We start from the raw sequence: 15231 nt of genomic DNA, 5'->3' as shown, positions 1-15231 counted from the left end.
TAAAACAAAAACTCGCCTTTTCCATCACAATAAAAGTTTTTGCAAAAAAGTTACAGACTCTCCTGCTTTTTCTCTCTCTCTAGGTGAAGAATCTGAGTCTGAAGATCGAGCAAGAGATTCAGAAACGCACTTTGACTCAGAATGACCTGAAGGTTCAGAACCAGCAGCTTAGCACCCTGCGAACATCAGAGAAACAGCTTAAACAGGAGATAAACCACCTGTTGGAAATCAAACGTAGCCTGGAAAAACAAAATATGGAACTGCGCAAGTATGCAACGCATGCATATGAACTCATTGAATATTCATTACCTTACATAAAACTTGGGAACGTCTTCTGTTTTTGCAAAAACATTGAAATTATTCATATACTAGATCATTTTCTGTGAATGTGACCTTAGGGAGCGTCAGGATTCTGATGGACAGATGAAGGAACTGCAGGATCAGTTGGAGGCAGAGCAGTATTTCTCTGTAAGAAGTCTAAACTCTCTTTCCCTCCAGAAACAAACTGAACACTCAAAGATCTAACATAACTTTGTGTGTGTGTGTGTGTGCGTGTAGACGCTGTATAAGACACAGGTGCGAGAGCTGAAGGAAGAGTGTGAGGAGAAAAATAAACTCTATAAAGACATGCAACAGAATCTACAGGAGTTTCAGGAGGAAAGGTGAGATATATATTCAATAAGCAGGAAAAAGCCATAGCCTACTAAGCCTAGTGTGCAAAATGTGTTCATTTTTCATTATTAAAATGAAAATATTTATATATTTATTTATATTATTATTTGGGGGAGTCAAAATACCAGCATTTTTTAATCACATTGCAAATTGAAAGTATGTATTGTGTATATGTTGGTTTAAAATCAGTATACCTTTTTCTCAGGGATTCTCTTGCGGCCCAGTTGGAGATCACACTAACGAAAGCTGACTCAGAGCAGCTGGCGCGCTCCATTGCAGAGGAACAGTATTCCGACCTGGAGAAGGAGAAGATCATGAAGGAGCTGGAGATCAAAGAGATGATGGCCAGACACAGACAGGAGCTTGCTGAAAAAGACACCACCATCACCTCAGTGAGTTACACCACACTTCAGCGATTAGCTGCTGTTACAGAAATCACATTTAGATTTGCAGCAGTCTTGAGGACATTGGATGGTGTTGGGTTTAATTGTCCCATCCTTCCACAGTTAGAGGAAGCTAATCGCACATTGACGAATGATGTGGCAAACCTGGCCAATGAGAAGGAAGAACTCAACAACAAGCTAAAGGAAACACAGGACTGTAAGTTACCCAGATCTTACACTAATAGTGGCTAAATACGTCGACCCTTATGTCCTTTCTATTCTACATAATTTGATCATTTTAAAATAAAAATATTTTCAAAAAATGTAGGTTTACAGCTGATTAACAGGTTTCACAGGGGCTGAATTTGGCTTTTTGTGTCTCTGTGATGACTGAGAGAATTTTTAATTTTCAGACCTGCAGAATCTCAAGAATGAAGAGCAGTCCATCACTCAAGTGAAACTTGCCCTTGAGAAACAGCTTCAGTCAGAGAGAACTCTCAAAACACAGGTACACCATAATGTTGTCCTTGTAGCAAATGTAAAATGAATTGAACTTGTTGATTTTTATTTATTGCCTCAGTTACTATTTTTACTTAATTTTATTGGCTTTGTACTCTAGGCAGTGAACAAGCTGGCAGAGATCATGAACAGAAAGGAGGTCAGAGGTGGTGGAAGTCGCCGTGGAAATGATACAGACGTGAGGAGGAAGGAGAAAGAAAACAGGAAGTTGCAGCTGGAGCTGCGTTCCGAGAAGGAGAAGCTCAACAGCACTATCATCAAATACCAGAGAGAAATCAATGACATGCAAGCGGTATGACTGCTAATAAGTCTGAAGAATGCTACACTGCTTGACATATAGCCAGGATACTTGTTTCTTACTCCTTGATTATTTCCTGCAGCAACTGGCAGACGAGTCTCAGGTGCGTATCGAGCTGCAGATGGCTCTGGACAGTAAAGACAGTGATATTGAGCAGCTGCGTGGCTTGTTGAACTCTCTTAACGTCCAGTCGCTTGACTCTGCCAGTATGAGCAGCGGCCCAGACATGGACACTGACGAGTCACTACCAGGTACTGTGAAGTCCTTTTCCAAACTTCTTTTCATTCTGTTTTCCTTTTTCATAACTTTTCCTTTTAAATCGCTTTCCTTGTGTTTTCTTCACATCGTTCCATGTCACCCTCGTTTCTTTCTGCATAGTTTTGGTCTGGTTCTCAGTTCAGCTTTTGATCTTTCACCCTTCACCTCACTGCAGAGCCTGACCCTACAGGTGATCTGCATGGCGTTCAGTGCATGACCTTTTGACCTCTTGCGAAAACTTGCGTGGACCTTATGCTTTCCCTTGACAGACTTTTCTCTGATGTAGTTTTATAAAACTGCTCTGTTTTATTATACATGTCTTTCTCTGTGTGTTGTACAGAGACGAGACTGGAGGGTTGGCTGTCTTTACCAGTGAGGAACAACACCAAACGCTTCGGGTGGGAAAGGAAGGTATGTTTTAGACAGTAGACAGTATTGCATTTTTAAAACAAGCCGTTAGCTAAGGATGCTGTGACGCTATGCTGTTAAAAAAGTTCAATAGTATTAACATCAATGTGACATTAAAATGGACCAGTCAATTAAGTAATCAGTGCCTCATTTAAATCTTTTAAAAAAAGATTAAAGGTCAGTAAGAAAATAAAGAACAAAAAAAAAAGCAAGTTACAACAAAATGAACATTTAATAATAGTAGAACAAATATACAAATGAAGTAAGCGTGACTTAGTGTAACTTGTTGCTAATATCTTCATTGTGTAATCACTTAATTTAGATCGATTTTGAATTAATTTATGGCATCATATATGATATGACATCATGATGGATGTGCATGGGAATGCAAATTAGTGATTAATTAAGCTAAATTAATGTGTCCAATTTTGTTATCTTGAACCAAAACTATTAAAAATCATTTTTGGTAATTTAAATAAAGCTGAAATAAAATAAAATATTAATATTCAATGAAATTAGAAATGTTGCCTTGGCAAGTAACTGAAATAGAATGTCAATTGAAGTATTAAAATTACTGAAACAAAAACTGAAGTAAAAATAAATTAAACAAAATGACTACAACTTAAACTATAATTAAGATGAAACCTAAAAAGAAAATATTTCAAAATATTAAAAATAATAAAATATATCAATAAATCTAAAATGACAATCTTGTTATAGGGAGTGAATAAACTACTTAACCATTTTATAAACCTGTTCTATTTGAATTGTTGACTCCATGTTGTCTGCAACCACGTGACAAATACTCATTACCAGGACTAAACCTCAACCTCAAGAGCTAAAGCACTGGTGCTAGACACTGATACCGTTGCATCAGAAATCCCATCCAACCCTGTCATGCAGGATTCAGTGAGTCTTTTGTTTCTTTTCTCTCCTCTAGTATGTTGTGGTGAGCAGCAAGAAGATTCTCTTCTACAACAGCGAGCAGGACAAAGAGCATTCCAATCCTTACATGGTGTTGGACATAGAGTGAGTCCTTTTACTCTTTAAATCCACTTGTTATACAAATTCATTTTGTCCCAGTGTAAAAAAGATCATTTATCTTTCTGACTGACTGGTATTCCCTTGACAGTAAACTTTTCCATGTGCGTTCGGTAACCCAGACAGACGTCTATCGTGCTGACGCCAAAGAGATCCCCAGAATATTCCAGGTATATTGGTACCACAGATAACCCAGGCAGGGTATCAGGGAACTTTGAAACTTGAAACCTGTAGAAGTTTTATAAAATTGTATTTAAATCCTAAGAATAACTGCTGTAAGCTTAAGGACTCATCGCTTATTATTGCTTCCCCCAGATCTTGTACGCTAATGAGGGTGAGAGCAAGAAAGAGCAAGAACTGGAACCTCTTCCTGGGGACAAGTCCAGCTACATATGCCATAAGGGTCACGAGTTCATTCCCACCCTGTACCACTTCCCCACTAACTGTGAAGCCTGTACCAAACCCCTGTGGAACATGTTCAAACCACCTCCAGCTCTCGAATGCAGACGATGCCACATCAAGTGCCACAAAGACCACATGGACAAGAAAGAGGAAATCATCGCTCCCTGCAGAGGTGAGAAGGGGCTGTCTTCTGTACTACCTTAATGAGTAAAAAAAAGGGTTCCCTGAGTCCTGGAAAACCTGGGAATATAGTCGTAAAATGATTTTTTTCAGTTCTAAAGTATTTATTCAAGTAAGAGTTACTTTTTGAGAGAGCAAAAGTACTATGAAACTATATAAAAGTCAGTAAGTGTGAAAACCATGAAATAAAAAAATAAATAAATATATACACACACAAACAAACAAACACACAGACATATATATGGTATACATACATACATAGCAGTTGGATTTCTTTATACGTTGTATTGTACGTTTGAAGTAAATTGTCCCATTCACTAGTTGTTCTCCTCATCTGCTCTTCTTTTCTGCGTCTATCTCTAGTGAACTACGACGTGTCTACGGCTAAAAATCTGTTGCTGTTAGCAACGTCTCAGGAGGACCAGCAGAAGTGGGTTAGTCGGCTCATGAAGAAGATCCCTAAAAAACCTCCAGCACCAGAAGCCCCTCACCGCTCCTCTCCCAGAGTTCCTGTTAAAGTACAAAGCAGTCAATCCATGAGGAGACCCAGCCGACAAATACCCTCCGGCAAACCCAGGTGAGCACCAAGCATCGAGATGACTTTTTAATGCAAAATTCAGTTAATCATTTGGCTGTGTCCAGTTTTATCTTGTGATTTCATGAGTTTACGCTGTTAGTTTGAATACATTGCCCAGGTTGTTGTTCATCAGAGTCAATCTCTAGAGTAAGAGGACTACATAAAGGCCTGGTTTTCATTCACAGATCCTTTCAGACCAGTTTGTTCAAAAATGAAAACTGTCGTCATTTACTCATTCTCAAGTCATTCCTGTATGACTCAAAAAAGTTTAGCAGGATGCCCAAACCGCTGTTTTACATACAATACAAAAAAATAAAGTCTGTGGTATGTTTAAAAACAGAAAAAAGCTCTTTTGAAGTGGTTTACATGTCCATTAGTGTATACACATGAATCCTTTTTTTTTTTTTTTTTTTCCTGAAAACCGTGATTTTTATTCACCACAGTGTAATTTCTGTCACATCTTAAATTGTGTATTGTATGGAAGCCCGTTTCCAACACTGAATAAAAAAAAAAAAAAAAAGGTAATTGGGAGTTTTTACTTCACAATTCTGTCTTTTTTTTCTTGCAATTGCGTTTACATCTCGCAATTCAGATTTTTTTTTTTCTTACAATTCTGACTTGTTTTCTCAGAATAGTGAGATATAAACTCGCAATTACGAGTTATAACTCTTCGGAGTCTTGGGCTATTTTGGCCGTTTTTGAGTACTTTTTTATTTTTTTATTTTGCGACATAAACAAATTTATACCATACCAATGTTTGGTATCATTTTTTTCAGCACAACATCACCTATATGAACAAACAATTAGTTTTTCACTTTGATGTACTGTATCAAGATACTGGACCCAAAATCACACAAAAAATACAAAATCCGAATAGAAAAATTATAGTTTTTTTACTACAAAAAACACAAACATGCTCAATGAAGCATTTTAAATTCTTGCAATTGCGTTTACATCTCGCAATTCAGATTTTTTTTTTTCTTACAATTCTGACTTGTTTTCTCAGAATAGTGAGATATAAACTCGCAATTACGAGTTATAAAGTCCAATTCTGAGGGGAAAAAATAGACTATGTTCTCAGAATTGTGAGTTTATATCTCACAATTCTGACTCGCAATTGCGTGTTATAAAGTCAGAATTGCACGCAATTGTGAGGGGAAAAAAGTCAGAATTGTGAGATAAAAAGTCACAAGTACCTTTTTTGTTTTTTATTCAGTGGCAGAAACGAGCTTCCATATTATTGTTGTTATCATTTTGCTGTCAAGATGACATTTTTGGTACACTGAAAAAAAATCTGCGTAGGATTTAATTTGAAACAAATTTCAGAAAATTTCGTTAATTTTCCAAATTTCACAAGAAATCTCACATTTTCGCAAAGTAACACATTGAGTTTTATAAAGTAAAAAGTATGAAATAGTATTTTCTGGAAAACGTTACTTTAGTTACTTTCATTTTATAGAAAAAAATGCATCTTGGACGTTGTAAAATATCTTTTATGTTGCATGGAATACATAAAGTCATACGAGTTTGGAACAACATTAGAGTGAGTGAATGATGACAAATCACTGTTTTACATTTTTGTGTGAACTGTTCCTTTACCATTTTGTTCTGTAAAGTCTGATTCTAAGATGGCTGTTCATAAAATCAGTGCAGAAGCGCTAGACACGTGTTTGGCACCGGTTATACACTAGAGTGCTACTCTATATGATACACAGGTCTGTGCACAACGTAAAGGAACCAACAGCGTGTCCGGAGAAATCTGGCTTCATCTACCACAAGGGACATGAGTTTATTCCTTTATTCTACCACTTTCCTGCCAACTGTGAGGCCTGTACCAAACCCCTGTGGAACATGTTCAAACCTCCTCTGGCTCTGGAATGCCAGAGATGCCAGATCAAATGCCACAAAGAGCACATGGACAACAAAGAGGAAAGTCTCAGACCCTGTGCTCCAGACCCGTTCAACCCCCAGTTCAACACGGGGTGAGAGAAGAACATGGCCGACCTGGAAGTTGGAAGTTGGATGAAGGATGTATTGAAGTTTAGCTTTAGCATGCTTCAGTAACACCGTTCAAATGCTTTCAAGGTTTAAATCGCAGCGCTGGACTAGCAGAATAACTTTTATGGTCTTTGCTAATGGTGGCTACGCGGATATAAAGCTTAAACAGTGTTACGCTGGGCAGTGTTACTTTTTGTAACTTGGGATGCAAGATGACAGCTTGGGCATTAACAAAGCACTTTTTCTCTTTTGTAACCAACTCAGGTTTTCGATTGTGATTAGTAACAGTGAATTTAAAGGCTAAATACTAAAAGTTTGCATCAAACTGCTCACATAGGGGTCTGTATCTTCAACTTGACTGCACATTTAGTACCAAACTCAAGATGCATACAGATGTACAGCCTTTAAAGCTTCAGCAGACATTGAGCGGTGGCCAGTCTTCTTTTTAAGGTTCTCAGTTTATAGTAATTACCTCTCATGTGCCAAGTTGTAGCTTCACCTTAGCGAACTACCTCCAGACCTTACTGAGATGATCTGTAAGTGAGGTTGGTGAAGGCTTGGCTGAATGCTCTCTCCTCCACCTGCAGGCCTCTGGATTCGGAGCTTCAGGACTGGCACTGGGCTCTGGATGACGTGGATGATGTAGATTATGACCATACGTTTAATTTCTGAGGAGCATGTGTAGGGTTCAAACAGGGTAACTACTTACACAGGGGCTCTGTTCCAAAACCTCCTAACCCAGATACTTTGGCAGCATTTAGATTATTTGCTGTAATGTACTACACACGAGGGGAATCTTTACAGTCAGTAATTCCAGTAATTTGATAACATAAATGTTATCGAATGCTAAATGTAATCTGTTTTATATACAGTACATTATAATGTTGTGATGCCTAAAATTCACTTGTAGCGTATTTATTCAAACAAAATGGAATTTTAACATCAGACATTTATCAGTTTGGGGTCAATAAGATTTTTTTAAGTCGCTTATGCTCAACAAAGCTGCATTTATTTGGTTAAAAATACAGTAAAAACAATAATATTGTGAAATATGAATACAATTTAAAATAACCATTTTCTATTTGAATGTAATATTTGAAAATTTAATTTATTCCGGTGATTTGCAAAGCTGAATTTTCAGTAGCTATTACTCCAAGCTTCAATGTCACAATATTCTTCAGAAATCATTATAAATTATGCTGATTGAATGCTCAAGAGATATTTGTGCTGCTTAATATTTTTGTGAGAACTGATATGGTGAAAATTTTAAATGAACATTTATTTGAAATTGATGTATTTTGTAACGATCTAAACTTTTGTCAACTTAATGCTTTCTTGTAAAATATAAGCATTAATTTTCTTTAAAAAATAAACCTTGCTGACCCTAGAATTTTAAATGGTAGTATATGTCTAAAATAATCTATACAAAATTGTGAATAAAATGGGTGACACTTTATTTTTAGGTGTCCTTGTTACAGTGTAATTATAAATGAACTTACTATAGGATTAGGGTTTGGTTTAGGGTTACTTGCATGTAATTATTCATAATTTATTGTTATTATAATAATAAGTACATGTAATGTGTGTCAAGAACACCTTAAAATAAAGTGTTACCATACAATGATATTAAAGTGGTGTTAATTATAAATATAAATGAAATTTATTATCAAAGTTGATCAAAACCAGTTAAATCCAAATGAAAATGCTATATTATCCAGAATTTGTACGTGTAGGCTATTATATGTGTAAATATTTTTGTGCTAACACTAAACTCTAGGCTGCTCACTTGGTTTTGGAACAGAGTCATGGAGTGCCAGTTTTTTTGTGTGGAGTGGGATTCATTTGCTGTTGAAGCAAATTTAAGCATGCGAGTGTGTTAACTATTTGTGTGAAAGACTTGGCCAAGATGGGATATGGAGAATTTGCCATAATCCAACAGAAGTTTCTGTGCCAATTCTCATAAACACCCTCTGCCCTCCAGTGCAAAGCTGAATCGTTTCTCCAATCATTTCTCATTTACTAATGAAGGAGAGGAGGTTTGTTCAGAGAATTGGTATTTGGCCTGCTTGTTTCTTATTTGACCTTTGACCCTCTTGCCCTAGTCCCCCTCGACTGGACACTCCAAAGATGAGGCGAGAAGACTCCACCAACAGCCTTCTGAACAAATGAGTCCGTTTGATTACCGTGTTTACAAACTGTTTATCAAGAAGACATTTCAGCTGTACTGTAAAAGGAAAAACCTAAATGAGAGAATGTGTATCAAAACAGTATTTTTATTTTTAGGTCTGTTTTGTTCCTTTTTGCAATAAAAGTTTGCGACCTGTTGTGTGTTTGCAGGTGTGTTAATCTGCTTCCTTTGAGCATGATGGCACGCTATGGCTGAAGGATTTTTCTTTCCTCTTGGGTTGAAATGTGGTGAAACTAACTTTCTCTTTGTCTTTCTCTTTCTCAATTTCTCCCTCATTCTCTAGTTAACCTTATTTTGGGATTCTGGTGCTGCTACATGGTGATTTGGGGTTCTTCCTGTCACACCAACAAAAGACCTTTGTTGTAACTTTTCGCACATTTTGGCAAATCCAAAAAAAGTGAGAGATGCACAAATATTGATGAAGGCTTTGCTGTCGTGATATGGCTTTTATTCTCTGGGCATACGGTTGCTTCGACTTCAAGAGCACAACAGATCTACACAGAACTGAAGGGTCAGCGTCACACCAAACTTCTTATTCATTTGAGGCCAGAGTTGACCTGAACGCTAAGACTGAACCCCGCTGGACCGGCCAGAGAATGTGGACGACAGCTGGGTCTGACCGTAGTCTTTTTTTTTTTTTTTTTTTGGTTGTCTTTAATGGCTGAATATAGACAGTAGTGCAACACACCACATAAACGGCTAGAAAACACCACTACATATGTTTCTCATTCCTTCATAAATGCAATCAAACTGTAGTGTTTCTTCTTGCAGTGTTTTTACCTTTGTTTACTCCACTATGTGATCAAAGCTTGATTAAACCTTCTCTGATCATGAATGCATCCCATAATGCTCTCCTGGACACCTGTGCTGCTCACTCCCTAGTGCGAGTCGAATGTAATCTGAGGAGGAACCTTAATTAATGGGACATAATGGTATGATTAACAGAGATCAGCATCTAGATGTGAGCTTTGCATGTGGGCAGGAGTTTCTAAAATGTTTCCAGCAGTCAGTTTTTGGCCGGTCATCTTATGAATTTGATCATCAGCTGTTAAAAGTTGAAATTTTGGGTCTTATGCTACGACTTGCGCCAAAAACTGATTCATTTTGCAAGCACATAACTGAAATGTTCATAAGACAGTGTCTGAATGTCTGAAAACCACATTTAAATTCACTAAGTATTTTGTAGATTTCTTTTTTTTTTTTTTTTAATTTTGTGATTTGAAGTGGTCGTTTTTTTTTGTGTATCTTCACCCTAGCAAACAGTGTGTATCTCTGGGTGTGCTGTGAATGCATATCCGTGTTCTTTTACACGTTATATATATAAATATATGAATATACAGCGTATATTTGACCTGCCATCTTACCAGTTGGTTTGCTATTTATACAGGTCTGGGCACTTTTTTTTATTTTAAAACTCTGCCTCCAGATTTGCATGTTTTATATTGATGTACTGTTTGACCATAAAATGAAAAGCATATGTAGCCGTGTTGTTTGGAAACCCTGTATAACATTTGCTTATTTTTGTAAACAAAAGTAGTGAGTTAAATGGGTATATAGCTGTGAATGTAGTAAAAGGAAGTAAAGTTTTAATATAAACAATGTGGTCATACTTTTCTTTCCACTTTAATCACAGGAATAACATACAGTACACTCTCAATACACATAATAATCTGTAATGATCGTTATTGCACTCAAAAAATGACACTTGATTATCTGGGGTGTTCATTTTATTACCGTAGAATAATTCTGAAAATTAAATTTGTAAAACATGATCGCTTTTTTTTTTTTTTTTTTTAATACTATTGAATTCTGCAACTAAACAAATCCACACATTTTCACACAAAAGGAATGTTTATTGATTTATAAAATACAAAAGAACATATCTATTAAAGTACTAACAAAAGAAACATTAGTTGTGCTTTAGACCTAATAGTTAATGAAATCATTTATTTTCTAAGTAATAATCTTGTACTAGAACATTGGAGAGTTCAAAAGAGTCCTATGGTTTATTGGTTTTGCATGAATAATTACCATATGTTCATTATTGCCGTATAATATAGCTCAATATAAAAATAGTGCATATTTCAGCATATGTAAACATCACCCCTTTATGAACTACAGTAAACAATCTGTTCAGCAGCCTGATAAATCAATCAGTTTTAACAGTTATTTAGCTTGAAAATTGCTCAAAAATATTTCCCTTTATAAGAAGAAAAAGACCATTACTAAACTTCTTACAGTATAACAACTTAAAAAACATATACAGTATATCTGAACATGTACAAAATGCAGGGAGTTACAGGCAAGAAAACTACCAGGAATTATAAGAAAGTGTTAGAATCAGTGAAGGATAGGAATGTTTTTACCGTTTCATAACACTATTTCTGATATATATAAAATACAATTCATCATTTGTGAGTCTACAACATTCATATCTGTTTTCCTTCATGGGAATATGAGATTTAAAGCAATTATTCTGGGAAAAACACTTTCCCACATCCCAGTACATAATAGATTTGCATGTTCTGAAGAAAATACTAGTGCTTGCAAGGCAGCAAAATAAAAGTATGGAAAACTTTAAGCTGACCATAAGTATTAAAGTGTAAAGCCGACTAAAAATGGTCTGATAGAAGCAAGAAAGACAAGACCAATTGCAATTCAGTAGGCAAATAATATTGTCATCACTGTTGCATTTTGAATTAAACTTATATATGTAATAAGCACACCTAAGATTAAGATTTTCAACAGAAAAGTGGCTTGCAAGCACTAAATCAACTGGGAAACCCAAAGCATTATGATATGATTTTTGGTTGTACACACTTACCCGAAGTCAGTAAATCTTAAATCTTTTAAATTGCAATATAGAAAGGGTTACATCCAAATAGCACCTGACCTGAATCTAGTTTAGTTCTTCAAAAAAATATATATATCCCAACAAGCAGACAGAGAATACATTGAGATAAACTGTATGCAGAACGTTGCATCCTCTTAATCCTGTTTCACTGCATGAGGTTTGTAGTAGATGACTGTGACTGTGACCCACATGTTCAGAATGCTCATGACAACAAACCGTATGAGAACTGGAGAAGAATAAAAGGAAAGATAAAGATGACAATCAACACTTCACTTCAGTTCACATGCCATCAGGAAGCTCTTACTGACCTTGTGTGTCTCCTGTGGTGATGACGGTGGTGAAGATCCGTGCTGACAAACAGAGCAAACACTCAATGTCAATACAACAGACTGAGAAGTGCTTAGTTTTCCTTTCGTGTCACTTACCCAGGCATGTATATGTGGCCAGAGCCCAGGTGAGAGCGCTGACCTGCCCAGAGTCCTTTGAGCGCCACAGACACTGAAGCTGTGCCAGTTTACTGCCAGCACTAATGAAAGTGCACAAACTCTGAGAGACAATGGCAAAAAAAAAACGTATTAGCATTAAAACGTTTGTAAGATTTCTTTCCTAGAAATTGCACAAATGCTTTATCTTTAATCTGAATCTATTAATATATCTATATATGACACTAATGCAAATGCATATGGATCAGTAGTGACATGTTCTCACCATGGCCAGATCAATCACCCACTTCTGTACTGTAAGCAGCTGCCATCCACCCACAAACCTGATTGTTACAGTAAAGGAATGAAAAACCATCATACTCTTTAAATATATATATATATATTAGTGCTGTCAAACGATTAATCACATCCAAAATAAAAGTTTTCGTTCACACAATGTGTGTGTACTGTGTATATTTATTATGTATATATAAATACACATGCATGCATATATTTAAGAAGAATATGCTATGTTTATATATTAAATATATATATATATAACATAAATTATATTAATATAAACATATACTTTTAAATACATGGCAATATTGTATTTATATATATATACATAATAAATATACACAGTACACACACATATATTATGTAAACAAAAACTTTTATTTTGGATGCAATTAATCATTTGACAGCACTAATATACAGTATATAGCATAACCAGACAGCCTGGGTCTGAAGGATACAGTGCTGCGTATATAAGGCTGTGTTTCATGTTGCTGTTGTAATGCAGGATTAACAGGAGCACAATGACATCTGTGGACACACAAGATTGAAATTACAATTGAGACTGGATTTGGAGTGCTTAAGCATCTGGTCTGTCAGCTGTGCTCACCTTGTGCAATGAGGATGGGATACTCCAGGTATGTGAGCGGTGGATACTCATAATACATCTGATAGGACATGAACACTATAAACCTACACACACAGGAAGAAGAGGAAGAACTGGGTTGGATGCTTTTTGGCCATCCATGAAAACATATAGTTAATATTTAACACCGGGGTCCACCAACTATGATCAATCGATCTCTAAAATCTGATAATAAACAATTTCATATGGTAGTATGACAATACACACAGGTTATCAGGCCACTGCTATTTTAGTATATGTAGGATCAGAATGAGTCAGACAAAACTAAGATTCGATCAGAACATCAAAACATGAGGAGCCGAAATTCCTGAGGGGCCCCAAGAAAACAGGACAACGTCGTAAATCAGATTCCTAGCTCCGACCTCTGGAGCAAGCCTAACCAACAAGCCTCTTCCAGAACAGTTTGCAACATTAAGACAAAAGAACACTTATTGATAAGTCCAACACAGGAAGGAGATCGTCAAATTTGGGGTAAATAATCAAGATTAATGGTCAAAGAGATGGCCATCACATGTGTTCCACGAGAGAAATCACAAGCTTCTTTAGATTGACTTTTCCCCCACACATAGAAGACAAAGAACCAGACTGAAATTCCTCTGTCCAAAGAACATGTCTTTTGGTCTCCACAGAACTACACAGAGACTTTCTTTTTCATATGCACATAAAATCATCCTAGAAGGACATTTCTAGGCATAACACTATATTATGTATGTAACCCACACATTAGACTATCATGTTTTAAGCACATTATGTATGTCTTTTTAATAACTATTGAACGATTTTAAGGGTTATTCTTGTTTGGTATGTATGAGTTTGACAATTCTAACTTGAAACGTTTATTCCAACTGATTCTTTGTCAAATGTATCATATTTTGGTTATAGAAATCACATCCAAAAGTATACTTTGCAAGAGTGTGTAAAATTCGGACCATGTGACTGATAACATGCTGATTTATGATGGAAGGAACAACCCTAGCTAAGATAATAGCCTATCTAATTGGTCAAGACACCAGATGGGATGTGTCCAAAAGCCGAGTTTAAAAACTCATTACACCATCAAATCTTCCCTTCTCGCCCTTCTCTTCTTCTTCTTCTTCGCCACCGCGTTTTGACGCTGTTTTAGCGCTCTTTGAGGGTGCTTTAACAATTATAGTGTGCTATGTTAAGAAATATGCATAGAAAAGCATACAAATTAATTTAATGCACACACACCATTATAGTGCAGAGGACATTTCCATTGATCTCCATTAAAAAAAAAAAGTTAATTTATTTTCTTATTTATGAGTGCTTTTCTTTCTTTTCTTTTTTTTTTTAGGGTGCAAATATTTTCTACAATCCAGTGATTATTGCTGTTAAAGTCATGGTTTGGGAAACACTGCTTTATACAATATGTAACAATGGGTACCGCTGTACTTCATTGTACTGGGATGCAAAAGTTGAAGACCCCCATCTACTAATGTAGTACATTCTCTGTTTATACTTTATGCATAGTGCACTAATGTTAAGTATATGATATCAGAACATATCAATAACCCCTGTACACGCACATACACTGGTCATACGCCGCTAGAACATCCATACACTGTATTTGTATGAATGACAGGATGCAGCTCAGTCCGGATGTCTTCGCCTCGCTTTCCTGCAGCAGCAGACTGATTTCAGAGATGAGTCAGTGTGTGAGGTTCTTACCCGAGCAGCTCGAGCAGCAGACTGTTCAGACTGACTCCAGCGGTGGCTCTGGCCCGCATCAGCACGAAGATCTGCGGCAACTTCAGCACCATACACACGAACAGAGTGCTGAAGTTCGCCAAATGCAGCATCATATTGTCGTCCATCTCTGTTAATCTCTCTCTGTGATCCGCTCGCGGGATCCTGGCACGAAGCGGCTCCAGATGTTAGCATCTGAATCAGCGGCACTTCCGCACACATCAGCGCGCCGCGCGACATTTGACCCTCCGCAGCGCCCGTAGCTCATTGCTGCAGCTTGTGATTACTCAAATGCGTCTCATATTTTGCAGGTCAGCGTGCCATTACTGCATACCTTCAGTTCAAGTGAATAACTGGGTCATTCGCAAGAAATATGGTGAC

The 15231-nt window shown here is 36.7% G+C and overlaps 2 protein-coding genes across 5 annotated transcripts in view; one reads left to right on the top strand and one right to left on the bottom strand.

Moving 5' to 3' along the window:
* Positions 1-9412, top strand: part of rock2a (rho-associated, coiled-coil containing protein kinase 2a) — a 46122-nt gene extending 36710 nt beyond the window's left edge. For 2 of the 4 annotated variants that reach the window (XM_058795644.1, XM_058795645.1), the window contains exons 18-31: positions 84-268; positions 399-468; positions 559-662; positions 878-1064; positions 1179-1272; positions 1469-1563; positions 1675-1866; positions 1955-2123; positions 2471-2541; positions 3479-3567; positions 3671-3749; positions 3895-4153; positions 4525-4738; positions 6454-9412. In XM_058795644.1, the coding sequence (XP_058651627.1) occupies positions 84-268; positions 399-468; positions 559-662; positions 878-1064; positions 1179-1272; positions 1469-1563; positions 1675-1866; positions 1955-2123; positions 2471-2541; positions 3479-3567; positions 3671-3749; positions 3895-4153; positions 4525-4738; positions 6454-6724 (2079 nt within the window). In that variant the 3' untranslated portion in view covers positions 6725-9412. The remainder of the gene's footprint in view (positions 1-83; positions 269-398; positions 469-558; positions 663-877; positions 1065-1178; positions 1273-1468; positions 1564-1674; positions 1867-1954; positions 2124-2470; positions 2542-3478; positions 3568-3670; positions 3750-3894; positions 4154-4524; positions 4739-6453) is intronic. The other 2 variants (XM_058795647.1, XM_058795646.1) reach the window with 2 other exon arrangements.
* Positions 9413-9551: 139 nt separating this feature from the next.
* Positions 9552-15120, bottom strand: slc66a3 (solute carrier family 66 member 3). The gene is made up of 7 exons (XM_058795654.1): positions 14833-15120; positions 13108-13190; positions 12959-13028; positions 12487-12544; positions 12204-12324; positions 12087-12128; positions 9552-12004 (listed from the first exon to the last, which is right to left on the bottom strand). The coding sequence occupies exons 1-7, from the start codon at positions 14976-14978 to the stop codon at positions 11913-11915; spliced, it is 612 nt and encodes a 203-aa protein (XP_058651637.1). The 5' UTR covers positions 14979-15120; the 3' UTR covers positions 9552-11912.
* Positions 15121-15231: the final 111 nt, after the last annotated feature.

Source organism: Onychostoma macrolepis, chromosome 13 (assembly GCF_012432095.1).
Source record: "Onychostoma macrolepis isolate SWU-2019 chromosome 13, ASM1243209v1, whole genome shotgun sequence".
NCBI classification, from domain to species: Eukaryota; Metazoa; Chordata; class Actinopteri; order Cypriniformes; family Cyprinidae; genus Onychostoma; species Onychostoma macrolepis.
This window is presented reverse-complemented; position numbering and strand designations above follow the sequence as displayed.